This window comes from Cynocephalus volans, chromosome X (genome assembly GCF_027409185.1).
Source record: "Cynocephalus volans isolate mCynVol1 chromosome X, mCynVol1.pri, whole genome shotgun sequence".
NCBI lineage: Eukaryota > Metazoa > Chordata > Mammalia > Dermoptera > Cynocephalidae > Cynocephalus > Cynocephalus volans.
In genome coordinates, this window is record NC_084478.1 from 34201067 (window position 1) to 34226481 (window position 25415).

The following is a 25415-nucleotide window of genomic DNA, read 5'->3' on the forward strand; positions in this document are numbered from 1 at the left end:
CTGTAGATTACCACTACTCCTTTTGCCTTAGTTTTGCTTCTGGCCACTGGCTATTATCAGCAAAAAGACCTTTTTAATTGAATGTCCAAATTTGAGTGATTCTTGTCTTAATACCATTGTAGTTTTGATCCATTTCAAATTAGAAAGCCCTAAATTGCGACCTCTCACCTCAATACAACAGCCCTTTAATATTCAGAGACTTTGAAACTTCACTTCTGCTTAGAATTTCATATCATGCCCATCATGGGGGGGAAAGATGGAAAATGTATACGCTGAGCCTATAGGACTTCCTGCAGTGCTTATTAATCCTTTATGGATCATTTGAAATGTTTCTAGTTTATTTAAGCTTTGCTGCTTGTATCAGATTGTTCCTACGAAAAAAGAAAAAGTGATCATGCTTTGAATTTTTAAAAATGATCTCACTTTCAAGCAAAAGCACTTTTATGCTCCATTAAAGTTGAATTTGCCAAACTCTTACATCGCATTAACGCAAGCTTTACTGGATAGATAAACGTGTTGTTCAAAGACTGACTTGAACTTTACCAAACTGCATATTAAGATTTTTATCTTTATACTTCTTATTTCTTAAATTGTTTTAAAGTAGACTAGTAAAATAGACTAGATTTGCTCAAATGTACTACTTTAATGACAAAGTAATTTTTCCATTTGATTTAAATTATTAATATAGACTAAACTAATTGTTTTAATATGAAGCCAAAATAAATATTTTGAGCAGTTAATTTTACATTTTTCACACTTGTTTTATATAGTATCAGTATCTTAATAAATCTTTTGATTTTATTTCTTTGTTTTATATTAGTTATTTAATAATTTTGATAATTACAATCCTTACTCAAGTTATTGTGTGTCTGAAAACTCAATATTTTCTTGAAAATTTTAGTAGGTTTGCCAATAAAATAATTCATTATTTTCCCCTTTTCAATTTAGTGCATTTTTTCCAATATGTGCAAGACATCTTTCTGTTTTCTGTGAATGATAGTGTTACATTCTCTTTTAAGTTATTTCATTAAGCTTTTAGCTTGGAAATACTCTTCCAATTTGTATTCTTTTGACATAGAGTTACTTAGAGAGTTCTGGTCTCATTTGTACCATGCTTCCTGGCTCCCTTACACAATTACAAGGACTCAGTCTTTCCTTTTGAGTCTCCTTGGCCTTGAGGTTTTAATTTAATGTGTTTGTTCTTCAGAAAGAATATAAGCTAGTTTTCTACTTGAAATGAACTTCTGGTTTTCTTTAATACATGAAATCTTTATAAAGTGTGAGGGTTTATTTTATCAAAAATTCACATCCTTTTTTTAGGCAGTAATTTACATTAACATTTATAGCGAACTTGAAAAATATTTTAATGGAAATTAAAATAATTTAGTATCAAGCTAAATCTTTTTCAGCTCTCTTGGATTCCATTTTTTTTTTTTTTAGCTGTTGAGTCTCTGAGGTTCTTAATAAGAAGGAAAATGCATTTTCAGGAAATTCCTTTTAAGGCAAACAACAAATTGTACACTCAGAGGGAAAGGAAAACCTTTTATCTGCCTTGTGGTGGGAAAAATCCAGTTATATGAAATATTTAGCGAGTTATTTTAATGTTACAGCTTTCCATTTCTGAGACATCAATGATACCTTATATTAGTAAGAAACTGTATTAACATTGACTTCTAATGTAAAAATCTGTACTGGACTTATTTTTCATTAATTCAGTTTATTCTTGTCTCCTAGTATTCCCAAGACCTTTTGGAAATGGGTAGTTCATATGCTGTACAAAAGCTGCCCCTTAGGTTGCATTGAATTGCCCCTTAGGTTGCAAAGTTGAATTATGAACATAATGGAAGTTCTCTGTGGCATTTCCAGTTCAAGCTTACTTTTAGTTTGCTAAATTCATAAATGAAGTGTTTTTTAGTATTGTCCATTTAGGGAAAAGGTTAAAAATTCCTGGGTTTCTCTTCCTGGGCAAATGGGAAGAGTCATTTTGATTATTTAGTGGCAGGTTTTGTTCTCATGTTTTCATTCCTTGGTCAGCATAGATGATGTATTGGATTGTTTTGGATCATTCAGACAGGGTTTACATTCTTCTAAAATATTTCATAAACTGCTGAGGTAGCTAAAGGATTCCTGTATAATTGTACAGTGGAACTAAAAATTATCCTGGGATAAAAAAAAACTTGAGACATGGCATTACTTTCTAAAGTCATACTTTGAGAAGCCCTGAGAGGAGGCAAGAGAATAATGCTATCTTTGAATTCTCTGAAAGCTTATTTCTAGGAGGAAGCCTGGTTTAACTTCAAGCATAATCTTTCTAAAAATGTAATTCTATTTCAGATTTACCTTTGATTAACCAATAGGCCATATCTTTTGGTTATATATTCAATATTTAATTAATGCAATCATCATTGAGTTGTCTGCTGTGAAGCAACATAGAGAAGGTACACTGTTTTCCATTTTCCAAGAAATATGGATCACATCATAATCCAAAAATAATCATTCTGATGAAAATGTTTTAATATTTTAAAGATGCCTTAAATTAGAAAAGCCCACAAAATATTGCACTGAATATTGCTGGGAGAGAAAACATGAGTGCGTGTACATGGGAATTACTCTTGTTCACAAGTCTCTTAAGCCAGTTTGAGACATTGGTCTTGCATGATGCTCACAGTATCATCTCATGAAAGAGACAAGGTAAGTGTTACTTTCAGTATCCACAGGAACACCCCAAAGATTCAGGGGCTGAAGAGCTTGCCCCAGGCACCTGGTTCCTAAAGCAGTGAGGTGAGAGGAGACCTTGACTTGGCTCTTGACTTGGCTCTTGCCCTTCCACTTTGCCACAGGACTTCTTTGCCTCCTATAAGCAGGTGCAGTGGAGGAATGTGGGGAAGGGCTTTTGGACTCTCACAGGCAGCTTAGCCTGAGGGAAGTTGGAATATTCAGCCATCTGAATTAATTTTGATACCAGAAAGCTTAATTCCATCAGTTTATAATTAAAAGAATATTTCTTCAGCTTGGGCAGTGTATCAGACACTATTCTAGGCCATAGCGGCTCAAAGTTGAATGATAGGATTCCAGCCCTTGGGGGTGGAGAGGCTGACCTGTGGTTGCCCTTCTTTCTTGCTTTATTCCACATCTTTCCTACTTTCCCACATCCTCAAACTTTTCATCTCCTTTTGTATGAGCACGTTTGGACTACTTCCTGCTCTTGAAGTCATGTTCACCCTCTTGTATTCCAGGTCTCCCAGATAAAAAGAGCCATTCCCCAGATGATGCAATTGAAACTATGCTTTAATATAGATCAGCATGTTGTTTGCCCTTAGCAAGCATTCAATTTAATTATTTGAAGAAAGTGATTTGTACAAATATGTGAAAAATATATCCCTCTTGGAATGTTTTCACTTTAAAAGTCACTTTAAGTATTATTCTGATAATGATGTTCCTGATATGAGCAGCCAGGATATAAGCTGGGCTAGATAGACGAATCCTTGTTGTTTAGGGAATCAGTTTGCCAGACATGTGAATAGCTATGTCCTCACTCCAGGTACTTGTTACCCACATACCTTTATGCTCATCGGTGTTTTAGTGACACTGTAAATGTAGCAGTAGAGTGGAAGGGTCTTCATCATTTCATACTGACATGAAAAAGACCTCAAGTATTTGACCACCTTGAAGCAGAGGGCTTTTGTGTGTTCGGTAACTCTGTCCAGTTTGTGGCCAGTTAGCATAGTATCTCAGTCCTTCTGTTGTCCCCAAAGAATTCATAAAACTCATCCTATTCCAAGAGGCTTTCCTGCTTTGATGATAGTTTGAAGTCCAGCATGAGGAAATGTAAATCTCTCTGCTGGCTTCTAACATACAAGACCTTCTGAGAGTGTTCCCAGGGAAAAATTTGATTAGGTAGAGACTTCTCTCTTCATAGTAAATTAATGGCCTACTCCAGCCCCATTTTCTGCTTTCCTGGAGGAACACTGAGTGATAGTACTTATGCAGCAAAGTCAGATTCTTTAGTTTTATTATATAAAACATCAGATAAGGAGCTAAAGAGAATCTTTTCCCAGAAGCATCTCCTAAGCCCCAGAGTGGAATCAAAAGTAGGACAGTGGACTAGCAAATGGACAGGCATGCCTAAAATCATCAGTGTCCATGGGAGGAATGCCAGTCTTGCGGCAGATGGGTGAGACATGAAAGTAGACTTAGGGGCTAGTTAGAAGATTCAGAGTAAGGTCCAGAGAGCTGGAAGCCGAATCTAAAGAACTTTTCTTTGAACCTATTTCAGTAATACATGAAAACATCTCTAAGGTGGAAGATATTTTCTTCAGCGATCCTTTCCTTATACTCTTGCAATTAGAAATTGTAGGCCCTGGGAATATATATTAAGTTCCTTACTAATCAAAGTATTCAGAACGGTACAGAGTATTTTGGACTTTGAGAGGGGGAGGGGGACCATAATGGGCAAATGTCAGCATTAGCAACTAATGATATAGATATATATTTTTTTCCCCCCGCCTTTCATCTGTCATTCTAGCACTCTACCTCAGCCTGGCTTCTATATGTTTCACAACTTGATAGAGTGTGCCATTTAGTCTCATGATTTATACTTATTAAACCTTATTTGTATAAGTACATGCCCACTTATCACAGCCACATCATGGAGGACTCGTTGAAACACAGATTGCTAGGTGCCATCCCCAGAGTGTCTGATTCTAGGTCTGGGGTGAGGCTGGAGAATTTATGTCTCTCACAAGTTCCCAGGTGATGCTTATGCTGCTGATCCAGGGACTGCACTTTGAGAATCACTACTCTAGACATTCACTGACATATTATTCAGTGAGGAGAAGTTGAATGAAAACAGTAATAGCATGAAATCCTAACTTAATAATGGTGGAGTAATGGCATTTAGTGAAGAGGAAATACTTTCAGTGATATTTTTTCAGTGATAGGAGCATATGTATATTTTGTTAATCTCAGTTATGGATACGTCATGAAGGGAAGCTCATGTTCATTTTTTAAAAAAATTATGTTGTAGAGTTAGAGAATTCTTGTGCTTGCACAGAACTTACAACCGTCTAGCCTAATGTGACACCCTTCAGACAAGACCAAGGCCCCAAAATTGAGATCTCTCCCATGTCATGTGTTTTTTAGAGGCAGAGCCAAGAGAAGTGATTGGATAATAAAGTTCAATTTAAATAAGACATGTTAGGAAAGGGAGCTCTTAAGAGGACTAATTCCCCAAATATGAAAAGGAGCTACTTTAGAATTTAGTCAGTCATTTAATATTCTTAAACTAAACTTAGCTCTAAAGTTTATTTTAGGCACTCTGAGACAACAGTCCCTACAGAATTTATAATGATTTTAATAAAATTACCTTTTTCAGTTGCAGAGATCCCTGGGTGGCTTACTTCTTGGGTCCACAGCCCTACATTTTTAGGGAATCTGCTGCTAGAGGCAGCCCAGTGGAAATGTTGATAAGCACCAAGTTTTGAAAGCATTAGCTATTGTAATTAGACAAGAAAAATAAATATATAAAAATTGGAAGGGGAAGAGGGAAATTATCATTATGTACAGATCATTGTAAACCCGAAAAATGCAATGAAATCAACCAAGAGACTGTCATAAAGAATTTAGTAAGATTACTAGTTATAAAAATAATATTAAAAAATCTTTGGGCTATACAAACAACAACTACTTAGAAAATTCCATAAAAGAATTAAATCTCGGGCCGAGCCCGTGGCACAGTTGGTAGAGTGCTGCGCTGGGAGCGCGGCGACACTCCCGCCGCGGGTTCGGATCCTATATAGGACTGACCGGTGCACTCACTGGCTGAGTGCCGGTCACGAAAAAACGACAAAAAAAAAAAAAAGAATTAAATCTCATTTACAGTAATGACTAAAAAGATAAAATACTGAGGAATAAACTTAAGAAATGTACTGGTTATATATGAAGAAAGCTTTAAAATGCTGCTGGAGGACTTAAAAGAAGACTTGAGTAATGGAAAAGTATATATTCTTGTCTAGGACTGCTCAGCATTTTGGAATTGTCAGTTCTCCTCTAAGTTTATACATAAATTTAGAGCTTCCTCAATCAAAAAAAAAAATAATCACAGGAAAATTCTGACAAAGAAAATGACCTAGTAGTCCTACCTGTTTTTATAATTTTTTGGAGTTTAGGGTATTTAAAATATTTTTGTGCAAAAATATTTGGTGATTTTAATGGAGCCAATTTAGAAAGTCCAGAGATAGACCCAAAGTTGCGTTTAGTATTTTATAAAGGGGTACTTCATATCAGTAGGGAATAGTCATCTGGAAAAAAATTACAGTTGAATTTCTTTTTTGCTCCTTACACTAAAACAAATTTCAGATGGATCAAAAACATAAACTTAGAAAATGGAATTATAAAAGTAATTAATAATCTTTGAGTTGGGGCGATAAAACATTTTCCCAACTCCAAGATTATTAAAAAATTGACTTAATTTTTTAGAACAGTTTTAGGTTCACAGTAAAATTGAGAGGAAGATACAGAGATTTTTTCATATACCTCCCCTACTATCAATATACCCCACCAGAGAGGGATTAAGCAGCATAGGGGTGGAATGTAAAGAACACTGGACTAGAAGTTCAGTCCAAATGCTGTGTGACAGTGTGCAAGGAATTTTCTTTTCCTGGGCCTTATTTTCCTCAGATATAAAGGATTAGATTAGAGTTCTAAAGTTCCTTCCAACTTTAAAATTTAAGGTTTAAATATATTATTTCATATTACTTGTCAAAGTCAAAAATGTAATTGTGACTGCTTTCTATAATACTATTTTTACCAGCACTCCTAAAATTCTGTGATTCTAAGTGAAGTACATTTCATATTTTAGGGACATATTTTTATTTTAGGGGCATATTTTTATTTTTAGAGTAAGGTTCTTTGTTATTGGGTTGTTTAAAGGACTAGTGTTACTAAGCTACATACATGATGTGAACCATTTAGGAATTGGTCAGTTCTTGTAATAGAATTAAGTCAGATTTGATAATTCTAATGCTGCATAATTCTCATAATTCTTTTGATAATTCTAATGCATCATTCTTTGATAATTCTAGTGCTGCATGAAGAATTTGGAAGAGTAAAAAAAAAGAACTACATAAACAATATCTAAAGAAAGAGTAAATATTGAAGGAAAAAGAGTTGAAAGAGAATTTTTTTAAAGTACAATTCTGTTTATAGAGTTCATTGTTCAGAAGGTAATAACCAGTAGTACTCTTTGAACAAGAGAGGGAATGAGAATAATATAGAGCAGTGGTTCTCAACCTTGGCTGCACGTTAGAATCACTTGAGTAGTTTCGTAAAGTCCTGATGCCCATTCTATGTACCAGACTAGTGATTCTTAAAGTGAGGCTCCCAAACCAGCAGCTGTTATCACCTGGGAACTTGTTAGAGATGCAAATTCTCGGGCCCCACCCAAGACCTACTGAATTAGAAACTCTGGGGGTGGCACTCAGCCATCTGTGTTATTGCAGTCTCCTGGTGATTCCAACATGCAGCCAGAGTTGGGAATTCTAGAGCAAGAGGGATTTGGGGCAAGGATTGCAGATGGGTTTCACATTGAGTGCCAGCTTCTATCTTGTAATGACCATGGGGATGGAGTTGGAGAGGAAATGCAATACCTCCGCTAGATATTCGCCATTCCTGATTTAGGGATTTGGATAATTTAGTAACATTATAGAAGGTTGGATGTTGCAGTCCCTTGTAGATGAGCTTTTCTAAACAAATAGAAGTCAAGAAGCATTCTAGCCCACTGGCAAAAAAAAAAAAAAAAAAAACTGGAACAGAGGCCACAAAAGGTTAGGGGGCAAGTATGCTCGGTAAAATGTTACAAGTGAAGAAATTGCAGATAGATTATAAATATTTCATTTACGTGTAAGGGTTTCTTAAAGAATTTTGTGTCATGGGGATTTCAGGCCCACTTTATGATCTATCGTCAATTCTATTTGATTAAAAAGTATTGAAGGTTTGTTCAGTCCTTTATCATTTGAAACTAAAGGATGCATTTCCTCTTAACATTTACACTTTTGATAGGAATGCAGCTAATACAGGTATGAAAAATTTGGAATGAACTAAGTCAGAAAATAAAAATTTTCAAGATGTAAAGAGGTTGTCACTGACTTAGAAGGAGTTAATGTGTCACATCCTTTTGATTTCTGTTCTTCAAGAGAAGTCACAGCATCTATAATTTCGGAGGCATATTCTGCAGAATGTTGTATTATGAATTCTCTAAGCTGAATCTTAGAGATCTGTCTGGGAATTTTCGGCCCTGACAAAATAAGAATGGACCCATTATAGTATCAGGTTCATTTGATTTTTTACAAGTTAGGGAAAATATGCGGATCGTTTCAGAGACTCTCCTTTTGCTCTTCCTTGTTAAGAGGCAGATGAAGGAAAGGCTGGCCTGTGTTCAGAATGCATCTACAGCTGCTTATCTCTCAAGATCTCTGCAGTGTAACTTCTGCAAGCCCTTTCTGGGTGTATTTCTCTTTTTCTCATCCTGAAATACTGCGTTTTGCATGGAAAAGACAGTTTTGATGATTTCCAAAAAGCTAGGCATTCTAGCAGAAAATGTGCCTCTTAGGAAATAACTGTTCCTTTACTATAAAATAGAACCTGCCTTTCATACCTAAGTACCTAAGTAAAAAAATTCTGATGTAAGTTTTCTAATCATCATATTTATCATTGAAAAAATTATAGTACTATTTGTGAATCTGTGTTTATCCACTAACAATGATTTTTGTATTAATTTCTGAGTACTTAGTTTATATTTATAGATTGTTTTGTGAATTGGGATCTCTGTGAGTATAAAGTGGTTGTTTTCAGTACATTGGTGATATTGTTGAACATCTTCCTCAAATAGCAAATGCATGCATTTCAACAGCTTTTTGGACAGTACTGCAGTTAATTTCTTTACAAGAAAAGTTTATGTTTTTTTTTATTATTATTTTCTTATCTTACATTCTGGCATTTAAATTATGAAACTTTATCTCGGTGTGTATACTTACCTTGTGTTGCCAAGAGGAAAGAAGTGGCTTTTCTGAAAAGCTAAATAATTTTTACTTTATTGTCTGCTACAAAACAGCTGCTGATATCAAGAAAATGCCGTCTCATCATTGGGCCTGGGGTGTCCAAAAGAGGCGGCAAAAAATGACTGTAGCTCCCTGTCTGCCCTGGCACTCTCCTTTCTCTCGTTTTCATTGCAGTGAAGAACAGGAGAACAATATTCTGCAATTAAGGATTCCATTAAGTTGAAGAAAAGAGCAAATGGGGGATGTTTGTTCTCCAAGCTGAAAAAATTTGTCTGGGGTAGGGGGGGATAGTGGTAGTGGTATAGAGAGAGGTGGGTGGAGAGACGAAGTCAGGGCTGTTTGTTGAATATACTGTTAAGGACTGTTACCATCCTAATTAATCAAGTTAGAAATTACAGCTGTAGCCGGTTTCCCCTCAATTCTTGTTATCAATTTTCTTCTCTTTTGAGACAAAGCAAATATAAATTTTGTGTTCATTTGTCATTCGTTCTTTGACTTCAGCATCTCTGAAAATAACAATGTAGCACAAAAGCCCAGTATTTACCTAGTTGTAATGTGGGTTGCCATGGTGTTTTGCAAATTATTGCAATTATGTTCACCATGCGAGTCGCCCTTGGTAACTGGCGAAAAAACTGATAATCCTGTTTTGAACAAAAGGTCAAATTGCTGAATAGAAAGTCTTGATTAACTAAAAGATGTACAAAGTGGAATTATTTCCTACCATTCAGAAATAGTTCTTGATCGGGTTTGGGGGAGGGGGTGAGTAAGTACATCTGATTACTGAAGTACAAAGCATTGAAAGGATGTTGTCTTGAGCCTTTCATGTAGTCTTAATGGTGGCTTTTTTGTCAAATTTACCCATTTGCGGCATTGAAAGAGGCAGCTGCATTTAAGCTGGAGAGACGGTGCTTTTTCAAGAGTTCAGTGCATGGAAAGTTCTCAGCAGTATCTGCAGTTTACTAGTAGCCCCTGGTCTATTAAAACTGATGTGCCGCATTTGAGCCCATTGCTCTCAGTACTTGTGAACCCCTCTGGCTGATGATCTAATAAAGTGCTCTTACTGGACAATCTCTGATCAGCTACTTAAAAAGGAGGATGGGGGAGGGGGCTGGAGGGAGAAGTCTCACAGGCAGTCAGTCTTGCTGCAGACCAGAGAAGTAAGATGAGAGTGGCCAACGCGAAAGGTTTGTTGTGATGATGATCTGTGCTAATGCATTTGCCAAGAGGTTTTGGTTTTTGTGCTCCAAGTCTCCGAGATTGTGCCCAGTTATTGTGTTTTTTTTTTTTTTTTTAATTTTTTTATTTGGAAAGAAATCTGAGTTTTATTTAAAGTTGGATAAAGAGAAGGTTGGAAGTGTCTTTTTGAAGTGGTAAAATACACCTTGCATTTATTTCTTAAATTATGGGCAGTCAGAAAATATATAATCCCATGTTTGTTTAAAACCAGAAATTTCCCATGTTACAGCCAAAGATAGATTTCATCTCTTCTGAAGCTAGCAGAGCATCTGGAGGGAGTGAATGGGGGGTGGGGGGGCTCTTTTTTAATGGCCACCTGAAAAATCAATTCTCAACTTTTGAGAGTGTGTGAAAGTGGCATGAAAGCAAAGCAAACCTTAGCAAGTTTGTGGGTTTACATTCTACATCACCTAGCAACCCCCTGGCTCGGCCAGATCTCTTGTCTACCCTTAGTTCTGTTTACAGACTATTCAAACGGCCCGTTGAAACCATGAAAGATATTCAGTTTCATTAGTACCATTCTCAAGGAGAAAATAATTAAAGTTAAGTGAACAAACATTGCCTAGTGATGGTTTGAACTCCATTCTGATTTTAAGATGCCTTTTGAGGCAATCGCATAGATAGTTTAGTTTTAACATTTGTTGTTTGGCACCCAAAGACATGTCACATTAAACCATACCAGTAAATACTAGCATACAACAATAAAAATTACTTTTAGCTATATTTGAGCAAAGAAAAACTCTTCTGGTAAGAAGGTTCTAGGCATACCCTCCTGATTGATTTTTTTTTTTTTTTTTAATTTGGTTCTTACCCTAGGACATCTGAGTTGATCTTTGTGCACATTGAATAAAGGCAGGAGGGAGGGCATGGGGAACAAGGCACCTCTCTTTAAAACTAATTTATTACCTGCCTTCAGAGATACACCATCATAAAGAAAATATTCAAGTCATATTTCATTAAAGACTGTGCACTTTAGTGGCTTAATTTAACAAATGATGCTAATACTACTAATACATGCCCTGCCACTTTCTACTTGAGGACTGCTTGTGTGGTTAAATTGATCTATTTTTGAAATTTAGAATTAGTAAGAAAATTTCTTAAAGAACAATTTTTTCTTTTTTTTTTTTAATAGGCTTATTTCCCTGAAAATTTATCTTGGCAACAGCTAAATGCATGATATAGCTCAGAATATTTTTCAGATGTATTAGCGATTTAATTATATTGAAAACTCTTGGCAAAACTGCCTCTTCCTTCTTAACAATATAAAAACAATATATACTTGTAGAAATTTTAGAAAATTAAAAATCAAGAAAAAACCACCCAGAGATAACCAGTGATGACATGTTAGAGTATTTCCTTCCAGTCTTTTTTTTTCTGTGCACATATCAGTGAAACTAAGCCTTGAATTTACTTTTGAAGTTTATTCATTATTATGTGTGCATTTCAAGAGTGAAGACTTGAGAGGCAGGAATGGTGATGAAAGTAATGGACAATTTTTCTAAGAGGCTTCATCACTAAAATATTAATATAAGCACCAGAGTACCCATTTTACTATCTCATTCCGTTTGATTCTTTCCTCCTTTTCCTTGTACATCCACTTAAAACCATTAATGTTGGAAAGTTGGACATTGATCACAGTTGGAATATTATATCCCCAGGTCACTTGTAACTTTATATAGGGGAAAAAATATTTTATGAAAAGATTTGTAATACAATAGAGATTAATGGGATGTGGAGAGGAAAGTGCTTTCATTTTCTCATATAAAGTGAAAGTAGGGTGGCTGTGAAATCTTGTGTTCTTATTATTTGTATTTTGTTAGATCTCTTACATCCACAGTACGTGGCTGGGTTACATGAGCTCTTTGTGCTTTGTTGACATTTGACAGACAAAGCAAAATTATTCCTGAAGCAAGGTACTGTGTACTTAGTTGTGACCTATTATAGCCTAAGAATGTAGCTTGCTTTTGAGTTGAATGAATAGGGACAGTGTTTTATAGAATAGGCTTGAATATACCAAGAAAGGTTTTCAGTTGCCCATACAGAAAGCTACATGTCCTTCATTGAACTTTTTTCCCCCAAAATGTAATTTTCCATATAAAGTCATTTTCAGTATATTTTTGCCACTTCCTTGCATGGAGACAATTTTAACTCTTCTAGTATTGTCCTACAGTGGTAAAGTACAATTGCTGGTAATTGTTGGCTTTCTGTGCTCACAGTATAGCAGGAGAAGATGGCTTGCATGGGGCTTTTTAATGTACCTCAGGTACATCTTCTGATGCTCAAGCTCTGATTGCAAATTAAAATAGCAAGGCTATGGAATTGGATTTGATGTGAGGCAAAGCAGACCAAGTTGCTAATTTATCATGTAATATACAATTGCTGAGGTGGAATTTGTCCACTTGTAGTACTATTCTATGTGTTTAAATGAGGACCACTGTTTGCATCTAACCTATCATAACAGTTTGGGAGTGCTCCATTATCCTTTCAGCAAACTGATGGCAGAGTCTGGTCCTTGCACAAATGATAAGATCAATAAGTTTCAAATAACTTGGATGAAATGACATATGACTGTTCATTTAAAGAGATGTCTTACTTTAAAAATCAATTTTAATAATTTTTAAAATTCTTACATTGACCGACAAGGCACTTTCCACTTCTGTTTTGTTTGATAATTTTGTTCAAAATATTTTTGTATTAACTTTGTTGGATAGTTAGTTTATATATTTATTTTTCCTGATTTGCTCTTTCATCTCCTACCCTGGCACCTCTCTGAGACTTAATAATCACTCTTTGACATGCCAGCATGCTGCGTTGTAGAAGATTTAACTTTAAAAGCAAAATTATATTCCTGTTAAAACTTCCCCTGGAGATCTTAGGGAAATTTTCTCCCAGTTTTGGGTGCAAATGTGGGTCAGAAAGCAGTTTGTTTTTTGATATTTCTGGAAATCCCAAATCACAACATGTCACTCTTCAAAAGCAGCTGTGGGCCCGTACTGTGCACTATCTATAAGAAGAGCCACTTTTTTTTTTAAACTGGGGATATTTCTCTGACAGAAAAATATGCCTGCAAGGGAACCCCAGAACACTTATAAATGGTTTTGGGTAAAAAGAGAGTCTGATATTCTCAAAGTGCATATAGTTTGGGGAGAGGAGCAGTTGATGGCCATTAACAAAAACTAGTAATGATGTGATGCACTCTGAAAGAGCAGACATGCTGGCAGACTGTGCCCTGTGACCCTATCACTGTACTCCTGGAGAGCCGTTAAAATTTAAACTAAATCATATGTCACTGCAGGACTATGTTGTCTCTTGAAAATCTCTGTGAATCCCTAAATAAAGCAAAGACCACCTCCTCTTCCCTTACTGTCAGTTCTGCCATCTGTAACTTCAAATCATGTATAGTTTTGTCAGGAAAAACATGAAAATTTCACTTATGTTGACATAGATTTAATATTTTTCAATCAAATTGAGAAGCAGCTCCACCTAATCTTACCATTTATCCATCACTGTAGTTTTCCATTTTGTAATAACACCAGGTGGAAGCTGACCTGGCCCTTTCCTGGTTAAAATAGTACATCTTTAATAGTGCATCGTCAGCTGTAGCTCAGTAATAATGTTCCCCAATACTGGAGGAATACGTAGGATAATAACAATATCTTACATTTACTGAACATTTTTGTGAGTTTGCTTATTTGATCCTCTGGAGGGTAAATATCATTACCTTCTGTTTTATAGACAAGGAAACTGAGGCTCAGAGTTTCAGTGGGTTCAGTGATTTACACAGAATTACCGATTAATAAATGGGAGGGAAGAAACACCACTCACGTGCAGTTTTTCATAAACCCAGTCCTGTATTCTTCATTGAGTGTAAGTAAACCTTTGTGATAGAGATTAAGGAGGACACTACCAAATTCAAAGCAGATCATCCCCAGCCGACTGACCATCTAGTTAGAGAAGTAAAATAAGATGGTTAAGGGACAGTGCCAAGCAGTGTGTGCTCGGTGTCAGGTAGGATAGAAGAAGTAGCTGTGGGCTGGGAAAATTTCACAGATGAGGAATGAACTGATGGTCAAGGAATAGACATTTTAGGTAGAGATTTTTCAGTATGAGCAATGACAAGGAGGTGAAAATAGGCAAGATGTGGTGAGCACAGTGAGAAAACCAATCCAGTGGGGTGAAGAGTTTGCGTAAGAGTATGATGAAAAAGGGGAGGACAGAATGAGATTGTAAAGATTTGAAAGCCAGACCAACGAGTTTGTTCTTAATTGTCTATGCAGGGTATACTATTGGGGAATGGGAGTGGAGAACCCTGGGAAACTACACTTGACAACTCTGTACTGATTGTGGGGGAGAACGGAGTCAGGCAAACCAGAGAGGAGGCTACTACAGTAGACAACTCTCAGGTCTGGGCTTGGGTGAGGTTGATGTAATGGGACAATAAAGGAACGACCGTAGACAGACTTAGTGACTCATTGGGAATGGGAGAAGGACCCACCATATATTTGACTCAAGAGTATGAGAACTACTGTGATTTTTCTTTCTCCTGTGAATTTTAGACCCTTTCCTTATTATTTTTCACAAACTTGCTCCTCTGTATTTTTATTTTATCATTTCTATTCATTCGTTTATTCAAAAGATATTTTCGAGGCCCTCCTATGTACCACATTTCCACATCTGGATGATTTCTGCATGTGCATTCTTCTAAAAATACAAATGTACACAAGTGAATAACAGTTTGTGTTTAAGGTGCAACTACCAGGAACGCCTCAGTTACAAGTGGAAATCGATCCCTTTTTAGCATGTGCAGACAGAAACCATTTTAGTTGAGGCCTCAGAAATATAATTTAGCAATCAGAACCAATCAGCATTTGACACAATTCCGTACACAATGATTTTAAGGAATTAGTGATGCTGAGATTAAAGCAACAGGTAATAGAGCTTTGCATGTTTTCGTTAAGGTTTGTTTTGCTACTAGCCAGCCTGGCTTCACCTCTTTTGAACCTTCTACTTATAAATGTGGCTAAGCTAGTCAAATGAAAACTTGATGACCTTATTCCTGTTGGTTGTGACAATTTGTGTGTGGCATTACATAATAAAATGATATACTTGGATGGCAGACATCCTTACAGTGGTTCTGGAGGTTTTTACTAAAACCCAAACCTTTTTATAGATTGGACTTCCAAGGAACTACACTTTCTATTAAAAATTTCTTCTCACATTGACTTGTCAACACAGCCTTGGGCTATATACATTATTTTCCAAAATGGGAAATGAAAATAAGTTTAGTTTTATCTTTGTGAGTAATAATTCAAAGTGAACTTATACAGTATTATTATTTTCATTTGCTTTGTTTTTATCACCCTTGAGAGGCAAGATTTACTATGAGATCTTGTACTGATTTGCCCCGCCATGGAATATTTTTAAAGGCCTGACATATTTATTTTTAACAACATGAATGTTCCTTGGAAGTTAGATTTAGGCTAGTCGGTTAACATTTGTTGGGGGAACAAAGGGTTAACCAAAATGTACTTGATGAAATTGAATTGAAGCAAAGCTTATCTCGAATATGATTAGGGACTGTTTCCCCCATAGAAGAGTTTTGTTTAAAATACACCATGACCAAAAGCTTAATTATCAAAATAAAACAAGAAGCATAAAGAGTTACAGGCTTCTAATATTTTTTTTTCAGCCCCAGTTCCCTTCTCACAGTTATCAGCATGTTTAATTTCCATGCATAATAGCACTAGTTATTGTTGTCATTTGTAAAGGGAGATTAACCGATAGTTAGTACAAACAAACCCAAATAAGCACTGAATAGAGAGGTGACAAAGAAAAAAAGACCTCTTTAATGTTAATTATAACTGGTAGGAAGTCTAGATAAATTATATTATCTGTTTTCTATATGATTTGGAAGGACATTTAGTTAGTAACTCTGTCAGAGATTGAGTTAGGTGTTTGCTTAAAAACAGGTGAGATGACAACTTAGCATCTCCCTGGTTGGCAGCTCACCTAGTGAGTCATAAAGTTATAGTAAATTGACAAAATCAAGTTTCAAAAACATCTGAAAAGAACTTTAGCTTTTTGAATATAATATTTTAAAAATTAAAAAATAATTTTAACTTCCAGGTTGTATTCAGGTACTTAATTTATTGTCTCAAAACATGATGGTTGTTACCTGTCTGCTTGCTTATTTTTTATTTTGTTTAAAGTTGAGTGAATTACAATTATGCGGTGTTCACTGACTACACATTCCAAAGCGTATAAGGCCTTGGATATCAAGTATAATATAACAAACCCAAATGAATGATAAAGGAGTGGTCCAGTTCTGCATTTTTCATACATGGTTTGCTTGAATTCTACTGTTTCCTTTATTAATATGCCTACACGGGAACTTCAGAAACAACTAGTCTCACCCTCAGTGTTTATAGGCTCCTTTAAAATTTAATACCTCTTGCTGTTGTCAGTTCTGCTATTCCCCACTGTGTCCCCATGCCTAGAATAGGCTAAACCAAAATATCTTGTTTCTTTAATTCTAAGGGGCCAATTGTGAGCTGCACTCTTAACAGCTTTTTTGAAGTAAACATAAATACGTCATTAAACTGTATGTGTCAAATGTAAATCCATCTGAGTTTCAGAAATATGAAAATATGAATATAAATGTCTCTTCAAGAAAATGGGTAGTAGATCCTAGGAATTGGAACAAATAGTTGCCTGTGACTCAGAACCAGCAATTCTTTATTCTGGTTCATGGTCTTATGTTGTGGTGGTAGTAGTTTGTCTCAGACAGGACTCTCTCCTCTGTATTGTCTAGCATTTATAGTTGGCCCCACACAACTTGATTTTAAAGCCAAACCATACTGACTTGCTTTTAGTCTTTGTGTGTTGACCTTGTTTTCCTGTTTAGATTGTAATTTCCTGAAACTCTGTGCCTGGGGCACCTTTGCCCATTCCCCGTAATATTTAATATAATTCTGGCATATATTAAAAGTTTCATAAGGACTCATTGAGACCCTCTACCTGAAAAGTTCAAATTAAATTTTAAAATAGTTTAGCCTGATGAATGAAGGTAGTAATGAAGCTTACTATGAATGTACTGATTAGGTGAATTTTATACTTTAAAGGTAGAATTTTTTTTTAGTCAAAAAGTTGTACAGTGTACTTTCTGTGTGAAAGCCTTAAATGGAGCTAGAAGAACTGATTCTTGGTGCTTTCCCTTGAGTTTGGTTATAGCTACTTCTAAGAAGTGCCTGTTCTGAGGAATGAGGTCAAACCTCACAGCATTGAGTGAGGGCATCCCTCAGCTTTGGATCAACACCACATGGAAACACTAAGTGGCAGACTAAAGTACCTAACCTAATACTGCTCTTATCTAGGGATAAAAGACCAACAGGTTGCTCAGTTTAGAAGTAGGGAATGGGGTTCTACGTGATATTGATCCCTTTCTTAATGATATCACAGCACAGCCTTTTCTGGCCTTCATTTGTTGGCATATATTGTTCTTTCTGCCTAAGTTGTTTTTCCTACCTTCTCCACCTAGCAAACTTCCACTCATAAAGACCATTTCAGAAGTTGCTGTTTCTCAAAACACTGCAAGATCTACAAATATTCAGGTCCCTACTTGTGGCTCCCCAGGTAGTAGCACCCTGAGACAAGGGAGCATACCTTGTTCACCTTTATACCCTAGCACCTCACCTTTCATTTGCCTTATGCTTATTAGGCCTCAGGCAATACATGTAACACCAAAGCCCACAGACCTTGGTGCCTTACTATCACCATCTGAACTTTGTTTTCCATGTTTAACAGATATATTTTATAGCAAGCATAATGCTGATTTAAGATAACAGGCATGTTGTTGCATCACTATGAGAAAATTCAAACAAGAACAGCAAGGGAGAGTAACTGAAGAAGGGAAATGAGAAGAGGGTTCTAAAGGACAGAGAAGTGGACAATGGCTATTTCAAATGTCTGGAAAATAGTGGTCAGTTGAAGTTGTCCTTGAAAACATTATAGCCAGAGTTGTGCCTCCAGAGAATCTATATAGAAGAATCTGTTTTGATTTTAAATGAGATAATTGCTTACATTTATTGTTTCTTTTATGCCAAGTTCTAAGCACTTTAAATGTATTATATCACTATAACAACTCTATAAGGTAAATACTGTTGTACCCATTTTACAAAGAAGGAAACTGAGCACAGCAATTAATTAACTAGCCAACAGTCTACTCAGCTGTTGGAAAGGTCATTCATTTCTATGTGGTACACTCCTTACTTTGATAATGGTCTTTACTAATGAACTAAAACCCAATGGTTTACATTCTGCATGTAAGGGAAGTTTTTATTGGGAGATTTTAATTTATGTATGTGGGAGAAGGTTTTTGTTTGTTTGTTTTTAAGAAAAGGGAAGTAACATCTCATGTGATCTCTTTTTCTTAACTTAATGGGTTTCCTAACTTTTAAGTTTGGAGCATAGATCTAATTAACATATCAGGAGAGAAAGGTAACTAGAGCTATTTCAGAATCTGTAAGGAAGGTTTGAATAAAATTAGTATATCTTGATAACAAAAGGGTTTATTATTTGTATTTGTCCATGGTGACGATAAGACTAAAGTTTTCTCTTTTTTCTCCCCAGGGTTGGTTGATATGTGAGGAGCCAACATGTCGCAATAGAACTCGGCACCTACCCCTTCAGTTCTCCCGAAATGGGCCTCTTTGCCCAGCCTGCATGAAAGCTACACTTAGACCAGAGGTAATAGTCTTATAATGCTAAAGAACTGTGTAGAAGGAGGTGGAGGGCTATTTGCCCGTCCCTCAGCCCTGGGGAGTGGATACTGGGTATTTACCCGGTGGAGACACCCTACTTCCACATACATATGTATTTTTTTTAAATAACCGGACTTCAAAAAGATATATACTTTATTTTTTTACATTTCATGAGCAATACTATATGTATAACTAAAAGGGAAACTGACTAGTTCTTATATGGATTATTCAGATTTCTTTGTTTGTCATTTCATAATTACAGAAGAGATGCTGTTCCTTTGTAGAAACTGCTATTGTCTTTGGACTTGATCAGAACCCCTTTTGTAGGAGCCAGGAAATCTCCCAAACCTTTACCTGAAAAGGTTTATTTTGCGTTTTCTTCCCTCAGTGGAGTTAAGTTGTTTGTAAGTAGCTGCATAAATCAGTAGTTCTCAAGCTTTTTCTCTACCTTAAAATATATACCTTAGGAAAAAGGCATATTGTCTTTAGTGACTCCCAACTGGGAGCGTAGAGTCTGGAAACACCTCCTTGGAAATTAAGATGCCTTCCTTCTGTTGCCCCCTTTGAGCGTCATAGGCCCAAGCAGCATTTCCCAGACTGTGGTGAGAAGAATGTGTATATGTCTTCCAAACAAAGGGGTGTTTTAGTAAATGCTGGGCTAGCCAGAGTTAAAGAAGTTTATTTCAGATCTTCTCAGAACCTGTAGTATGATAATGTGCAATCTACCTTGCCAATACAGGACTATAATGTACCTCACTATCTAAAGTGATCTAGCCTGAGGATTTGTAAGGTTTTTGGTGAGAAGGTGGTAAGACTTGGGAACCTATTATTTACAAGGGGTCTTCAAAAAGTTCATGGTAAGATTGTATTATATTTTAATTCCATTTTTTTTCTATGAACATTTTTTAAAATTCTTTTTTTCAAATTCTTTTTTATTATAAAATCCACATAACAAAATTTACCATTTAAACCATTTTAAGGTGTACAAATCAGTGACATTAAGTACTTCCACAATGTTATGCAACCATCACCACTATCTAGTTTCAGAACTTTTAAATCACCCCAAATAGAAATCCTGTACCCATTAAACAGTCATTCCCCATTCTCCCTCCCCCAACTCCGCAGCATTTTTTCCATGAACTTTTGAAGTACCCTCATATTTACTGATTTTTTTAATGCAGAGGTTCTATAACCAAGTTTGACTTTAAATCTTTTTTACTGAAAAGGGTTGATACACAGGCTATTTTTAGGGAAATATTTTATTTTAAAATTCTAATGGCTTTTTATTTTAATTTTAAGATAATATATCATCATTTCACAAAATTTGGCAAGAAGTCAGGAACTGCAAATAACTAGCACTATTGTGCGGTCCGTTCTTTTGCATATCTGTATTTTTTTTCATATGGTTGCAGTCACAGTGAAAATATGCTTTTGTATCTTATTTATCTTTTGTCAAGCATTTTTCTGCATTGCTACTTTGTTCTCAGAACCAAAAATTTTAAACATGAATTTAACTATACCTCTGTTAGTTATTTTATGCTACTTTTCAGTATCTCTTTACTGGAAATTTTATGATGAATATTTTCCTGCTTAAGTGATTTTTTCTTTATTTGAAATACTTTATGATAAATTCTTATCAACAATACATATCAAAGTGCATAAATACAACATGGTCATGATTTATATTATAAAATTGCTTTCCTAATGGGTTTCCAACTTACACTGTGCACCAATACTTTATGAGTATACCAGTTTTACCACAGCCTTTCCAGCATTTGGACATTATCAGTAATGTATTTTTAACTAATTTGATAAGCATGAAATGTTTCTTACCTTATTTTTTATATACCTTCAATAATTAGCAAAGTGGAATGCAGATTTTTTGTAAATGTTCAACGTGTGAGAATTACCTGTCATAGCAAATTCTTTTTACGTCAGTCTCATCTCAAGACTTGCATCAGCAGGTACAGAAAGAGAACAAAAGTGTATATATTTCGTGTGACTCCTCATCCAGTTGTAGGCTCTAGGGGAGTCACCTTGCTTTCATGAACTGATGCTGTCTTTGATACTTTTTAAATATCTAACTCATAAGTCAAGTTCAATGAAAATCGAATTACTTCTTAGAAAGTCAGCCAATTTTATGATTGCATTCTTGGTGAGAGAAGGTAAAAGAAGAGTGTATAGTCCATTAGGTCATTAAGCTTTCAATAAATATTGATGATGTTGCTGGTAGTGGTTTAATATATCAGGTTATCTTTTATCATTGATTATCCTTTTTTAATGAGTGAACCTACACAGGCTTTTCAAAGTGACTTTTTTTTTTCCCTTTATATCCTTGTCCTTCTCAAAACTGGCATTTTAGGCAGGTGTTTACCAAGGTTATCAGCTACACTTCACAGGGAGAAGTTTTCATAGATTAGCTCCTTGGGTCACATTGCTGCTCAGGACATGACCCTCTGGATTTCAGAGCGTCCTGGTTGGTGATACTGTCCTTAGCCATTCCTCACAGGGACCTTGACAGTGGGACTCAGCCCTCTCTTCTGTACTCCATTTTGAGTTGCTAATGATGAGTGGAGAATTTCTTAATTCTATTTGTGAGGTTCTCAAGCTTTTCTAGTAGGAGGAAAAACATGCATCTTTATAGAGGTAGTTCCAGAGATGCACCAAAAACAGTTGTGCAATAGACAGAATCATTATAATTACTATAAGGCTTTCCAAAGAGTCTATTTTGCAGGATTATGCTCAATTTGGTTCTTAAGATCTCAGTTGCTGTGTCTCAATCATACATTACTTTCATTTAATGATTATTTATATGTATTTTGATAGGTACTGGGGACATATTAATGAACAAGATATTTCCTTATTTATAAAACTAGTTTAACATTATGTAGATTATATAAAATTGATATTTGTGGGGAAACAATTTGTAAATATCTGTTGGACAAAATATCAGACATTCCTAGTACTAGACTAGTGGGGACTTTAAATATGTCGTTCAAGTTTGATGATAAAACACTAGCCTCTTTTTTTTTTTTTTTAAATTTTATTTTCTCGATATACATTGTGGCTGATTATTGCTCCCCATCACCAAAACCTCCCTCCCTTCTCCCTCCCCCCCTCCCCCCCAACAATGTCCTTTCTGTTTGCTTGTCGTTTCAACTTCAAGTAATTGTGGTTGTTATATCTCCCCCCCCCCCCCCCCCCCAAACACTAGCCTCTTAATGTGCTAGTCTCACCCTCACGTAATAAATCTACTCTGATTTAGTCCTGGGTTGCGGTTGACATGAGTACTTTCCAGAATTGACTTGGAGTGTGAAAGCTGTCTCTTCTTCTGACTCATGTTGCCAGAATTATGAGAAGAAAGCAGGGACAGTTTTGTTCTCAGGGTTTTAGATGTCTCTTCGCTCTTCTCAGATACTTAAAAAATATATATAGCAGTAAAGTTTTTTAGGCTCACAAGAATTTAACAGTATATAAGTTGCTGCTTATTAAAAAATATTCTCTGGGTATTCTCTGCAATATAGGAAGTGCATTTAAATACAAGAATGAAAACTTCGATGCATGTTTAAGTTACTAAGTAAATAGAACCCTTTTTCACACTGTTGATAGAGACAGGGCTTACCCAAGTTAGACAAAAAATATTTTAATATCTTTATTTTAAGGACATGGTTTTGACTTTTCAGTGTGGCCAAATGTGTATGGATGTGAGCTGAACCAAAGATGATTCTGTATTATGTAGTTCACCAAAAATAAAACTTTAGTTTTTTTTTTTTTAAAAAAAAAAAGCATTAATCTTTCATTGTAGAACTAAGATTTCAAACCAAGTTAAACTTTTTTCTTATTAACATTTTTATTCTTGATGTGGAGCTGAGAAAATGTCTACATGTGACTCCCTGGGCCATGATAAAAATAATTTGTGAAGTTGTATAGCCCCTGGGGCTGTAGCCCTTTATTCAGATGTTTATTCAACTAAATTTCTTGAAGGCTGCTTATGAGGAAAGCAGTGAAATGACTTAGTCCTACTTTGGGACACCCCTAGGGTTTCTCACATTATCCTCACTTGTAAAATAGTTAAAATCTTTTATAAGAGAACATGTGTACCTTATAGGACTTCTGTCCTTCAAGGGAGAGAGGAAATAAGGACCTTATGATTGCCGTATGTTACCATTTCAAAATGAGTGTGGCTGAACAAATTGTTGATTTAATGAGTAGGTTTGGTATGGTGAGAATGTTGCCAAGCTATCTGGGGCAATGTCTTGTTTCTGCATAAGAAGAATGCATGACAATAATTGTGGTCTCTTAAAGCAGTAAGCATGAGTGGTGCAGGAGAAGAACCTTAGAACTATTATGGAAACTCTTAAATGTCTGTACCTAGTCATTGGTTATTCTCCAGTAGAGAATGGGGTTTTACTAGGAGGGATCTTTCAGAGTTCTCACTTGTGATTTTGATGTGTTTGTTTGTTGTAAAGAGGTTACTAAATTCCATGTACAGCTTCTCTTAACCACCAAGCAAGTGCTAGCCCTATTTTTCAATATACTTTTTAAAATTGAGATGAAATTCTCATAACATAAAATTAACCATTTTAAAGTGAACAGTGCAGTGGCATTTAGTACATTCACAATGTTGTGCAACCATCGCCTCTATCTTGTTTCAAAACGTTTTCATCACCTCAAAAGAAAACTCCATACCCATTAATCAGTCACTCCCCATTCCCCCCTCCTTCTAGGCCCTGGAAGCCACTGAACTGCTTTTGTCTCTGTATATTTACCTATTCTGAATATTTCATATAAATGGAATCATATGATATGTAACCTTTTGTATCTGGCTTCTTTCACCTAACAACATTTTTTGAGGCTTATCTGTGTCGTAGCATAGATCAGTACTCCATTCTTTTTTATGGCCAAATGCCATAATGTGTTTATCCATTCATACACTGTTGGACATTTGGGTTGCTTCTTTTAAAATACCTTTAAAGTTTATTCTATTTTATTTTTCATTAGGTAGAAAGGCCTTGCGTTTGGCTTGAATTTATGTCCTGTGGCTCACTCATTGGTCCTACTTCAGAATGGTACTACACAAAGCTAGACTGATCCCTTCCTCTGCCTTCAGTAAGCATTTACTCAGCACCTGTTCTATACCCATGAATAAGAGCCTCTTAGGTATTTGAAGGTAGCTATCTTCCTGAGCCTTCCCTTGCTAGAACTGAGATTCCTAGGCCTTCAGCTGTTTCTGTAATGCTCTGCTTTCAGAATAATGATCCTAGTTTGGAGTTTTTGTCCTGATAATGTAAGGATCCCAAAACTGCATGCAGTACTTCAAGTGCTCTCACTAGAGCTAGTGTGGAGTCAAATAAACCGCTACCACCACCTTTTCTAGATAGTAAATTTCTGTTCAGGTCATTATCTTTGTTGACATCCATATTCACAGTGTTTTTGTCTTTGAGCATTCTGTATACCAAAATACATAACAATTTTTTGCACATATAACTGCTAAGCCATGTCTTATCATGTTTTTTTAGCCCCAAATGGCTTATTTAGGGTTTAGTGTAAGACTCCCATGAGGTAGTATATTAACAAAGTACCGCAAAATAGGTAGCTTAAAATAACCGAAATTTATTGTCTCAGTACTGGAGGCTAGGAGTCTGAAGTCCAGGTATTGGTAAGGCCGTTATCTCTCTGAAACCTATAGGAGAGAATCCTTCCTTACCTCTTCCAGCATCTGCTAATCCTTGGTGTTCCTTCACTTGTAGATGCATCAGTCCAAACTCTGTTTCTGATGTCACATGGCCATCTTCTCCCTGTGTGTCTCTGTCTCTTCTAGTCTTCTTATAAGGACACCAGTCATATTAGATTAGGGCCCACTCTAATTCAGTATGACCTCATCTAAACTTAATTTCATCTACCAAGACCCTATTTCCAAATAAGGTCACATTTATGGGTACTGGGGGTGAGAGCTTCAACATATCTTTTTGGGGACCCATTCAATCCATAACTGGTAGGAATTGCACTGAGCTAGAGGGAATTGAAACCAAAACTAACAGTAACTTCAACAGAATAGACATTTAATTCTCTAAGAAACATTAATTTTTATCATGTGAAAGAAATCCAGGTATGGGCTGTCTAGGATTGCTCTTGTAGCTTCACAGAGTCATCAAGGGGCACAGACTCTTTTCGCCCTTCTCTATCATCGGTAGTGCCAAGCTTCCATACTCAAGGTCACAGTGTGGTCCAAGGAGGTTGCATGAGCTCCTTTGAGCTGTCACAGGGTTGAAGGGTCAAAAGGATGTGCCTCCCAGCTATGTCAGTTCTTTAATCAGCCTTCCTAGAAGTCCCAGCCAACACTCCTGCTTATATTTCATGGGCC

The 25415-nt window shown here is 36.0% G+C and overlaps 1 protein-coding gene across 3 annotated transcripts in view; it reads left to right on the forward strand.

Moving 5' to 3' along the window:
- Nucleotides 1-25415, forward strand: part of POLA1 (DNA polymerase alpha 1, catalytic subunit) — a 283541-nt gene that overhangs the window by 167636 nt on the left and 90490 nt on the right. For 2 of the 3 annotated variants that reach the window (XM_063083538.1, XM_063083539.1), the window contains one exon: nucleotides 18921-19037. In XM_063083538.1, the coding sequence (XP_062939608.1) occupies nucleotides 18921-19037 (117 nt within the window). Of the gene's footprint in view, nucleotides 1-18920; nucleotides 19038-25415 lie in introns of those variants that run through there. The other variant, XR_010022374.1, reaches the window with a different exon arrangement.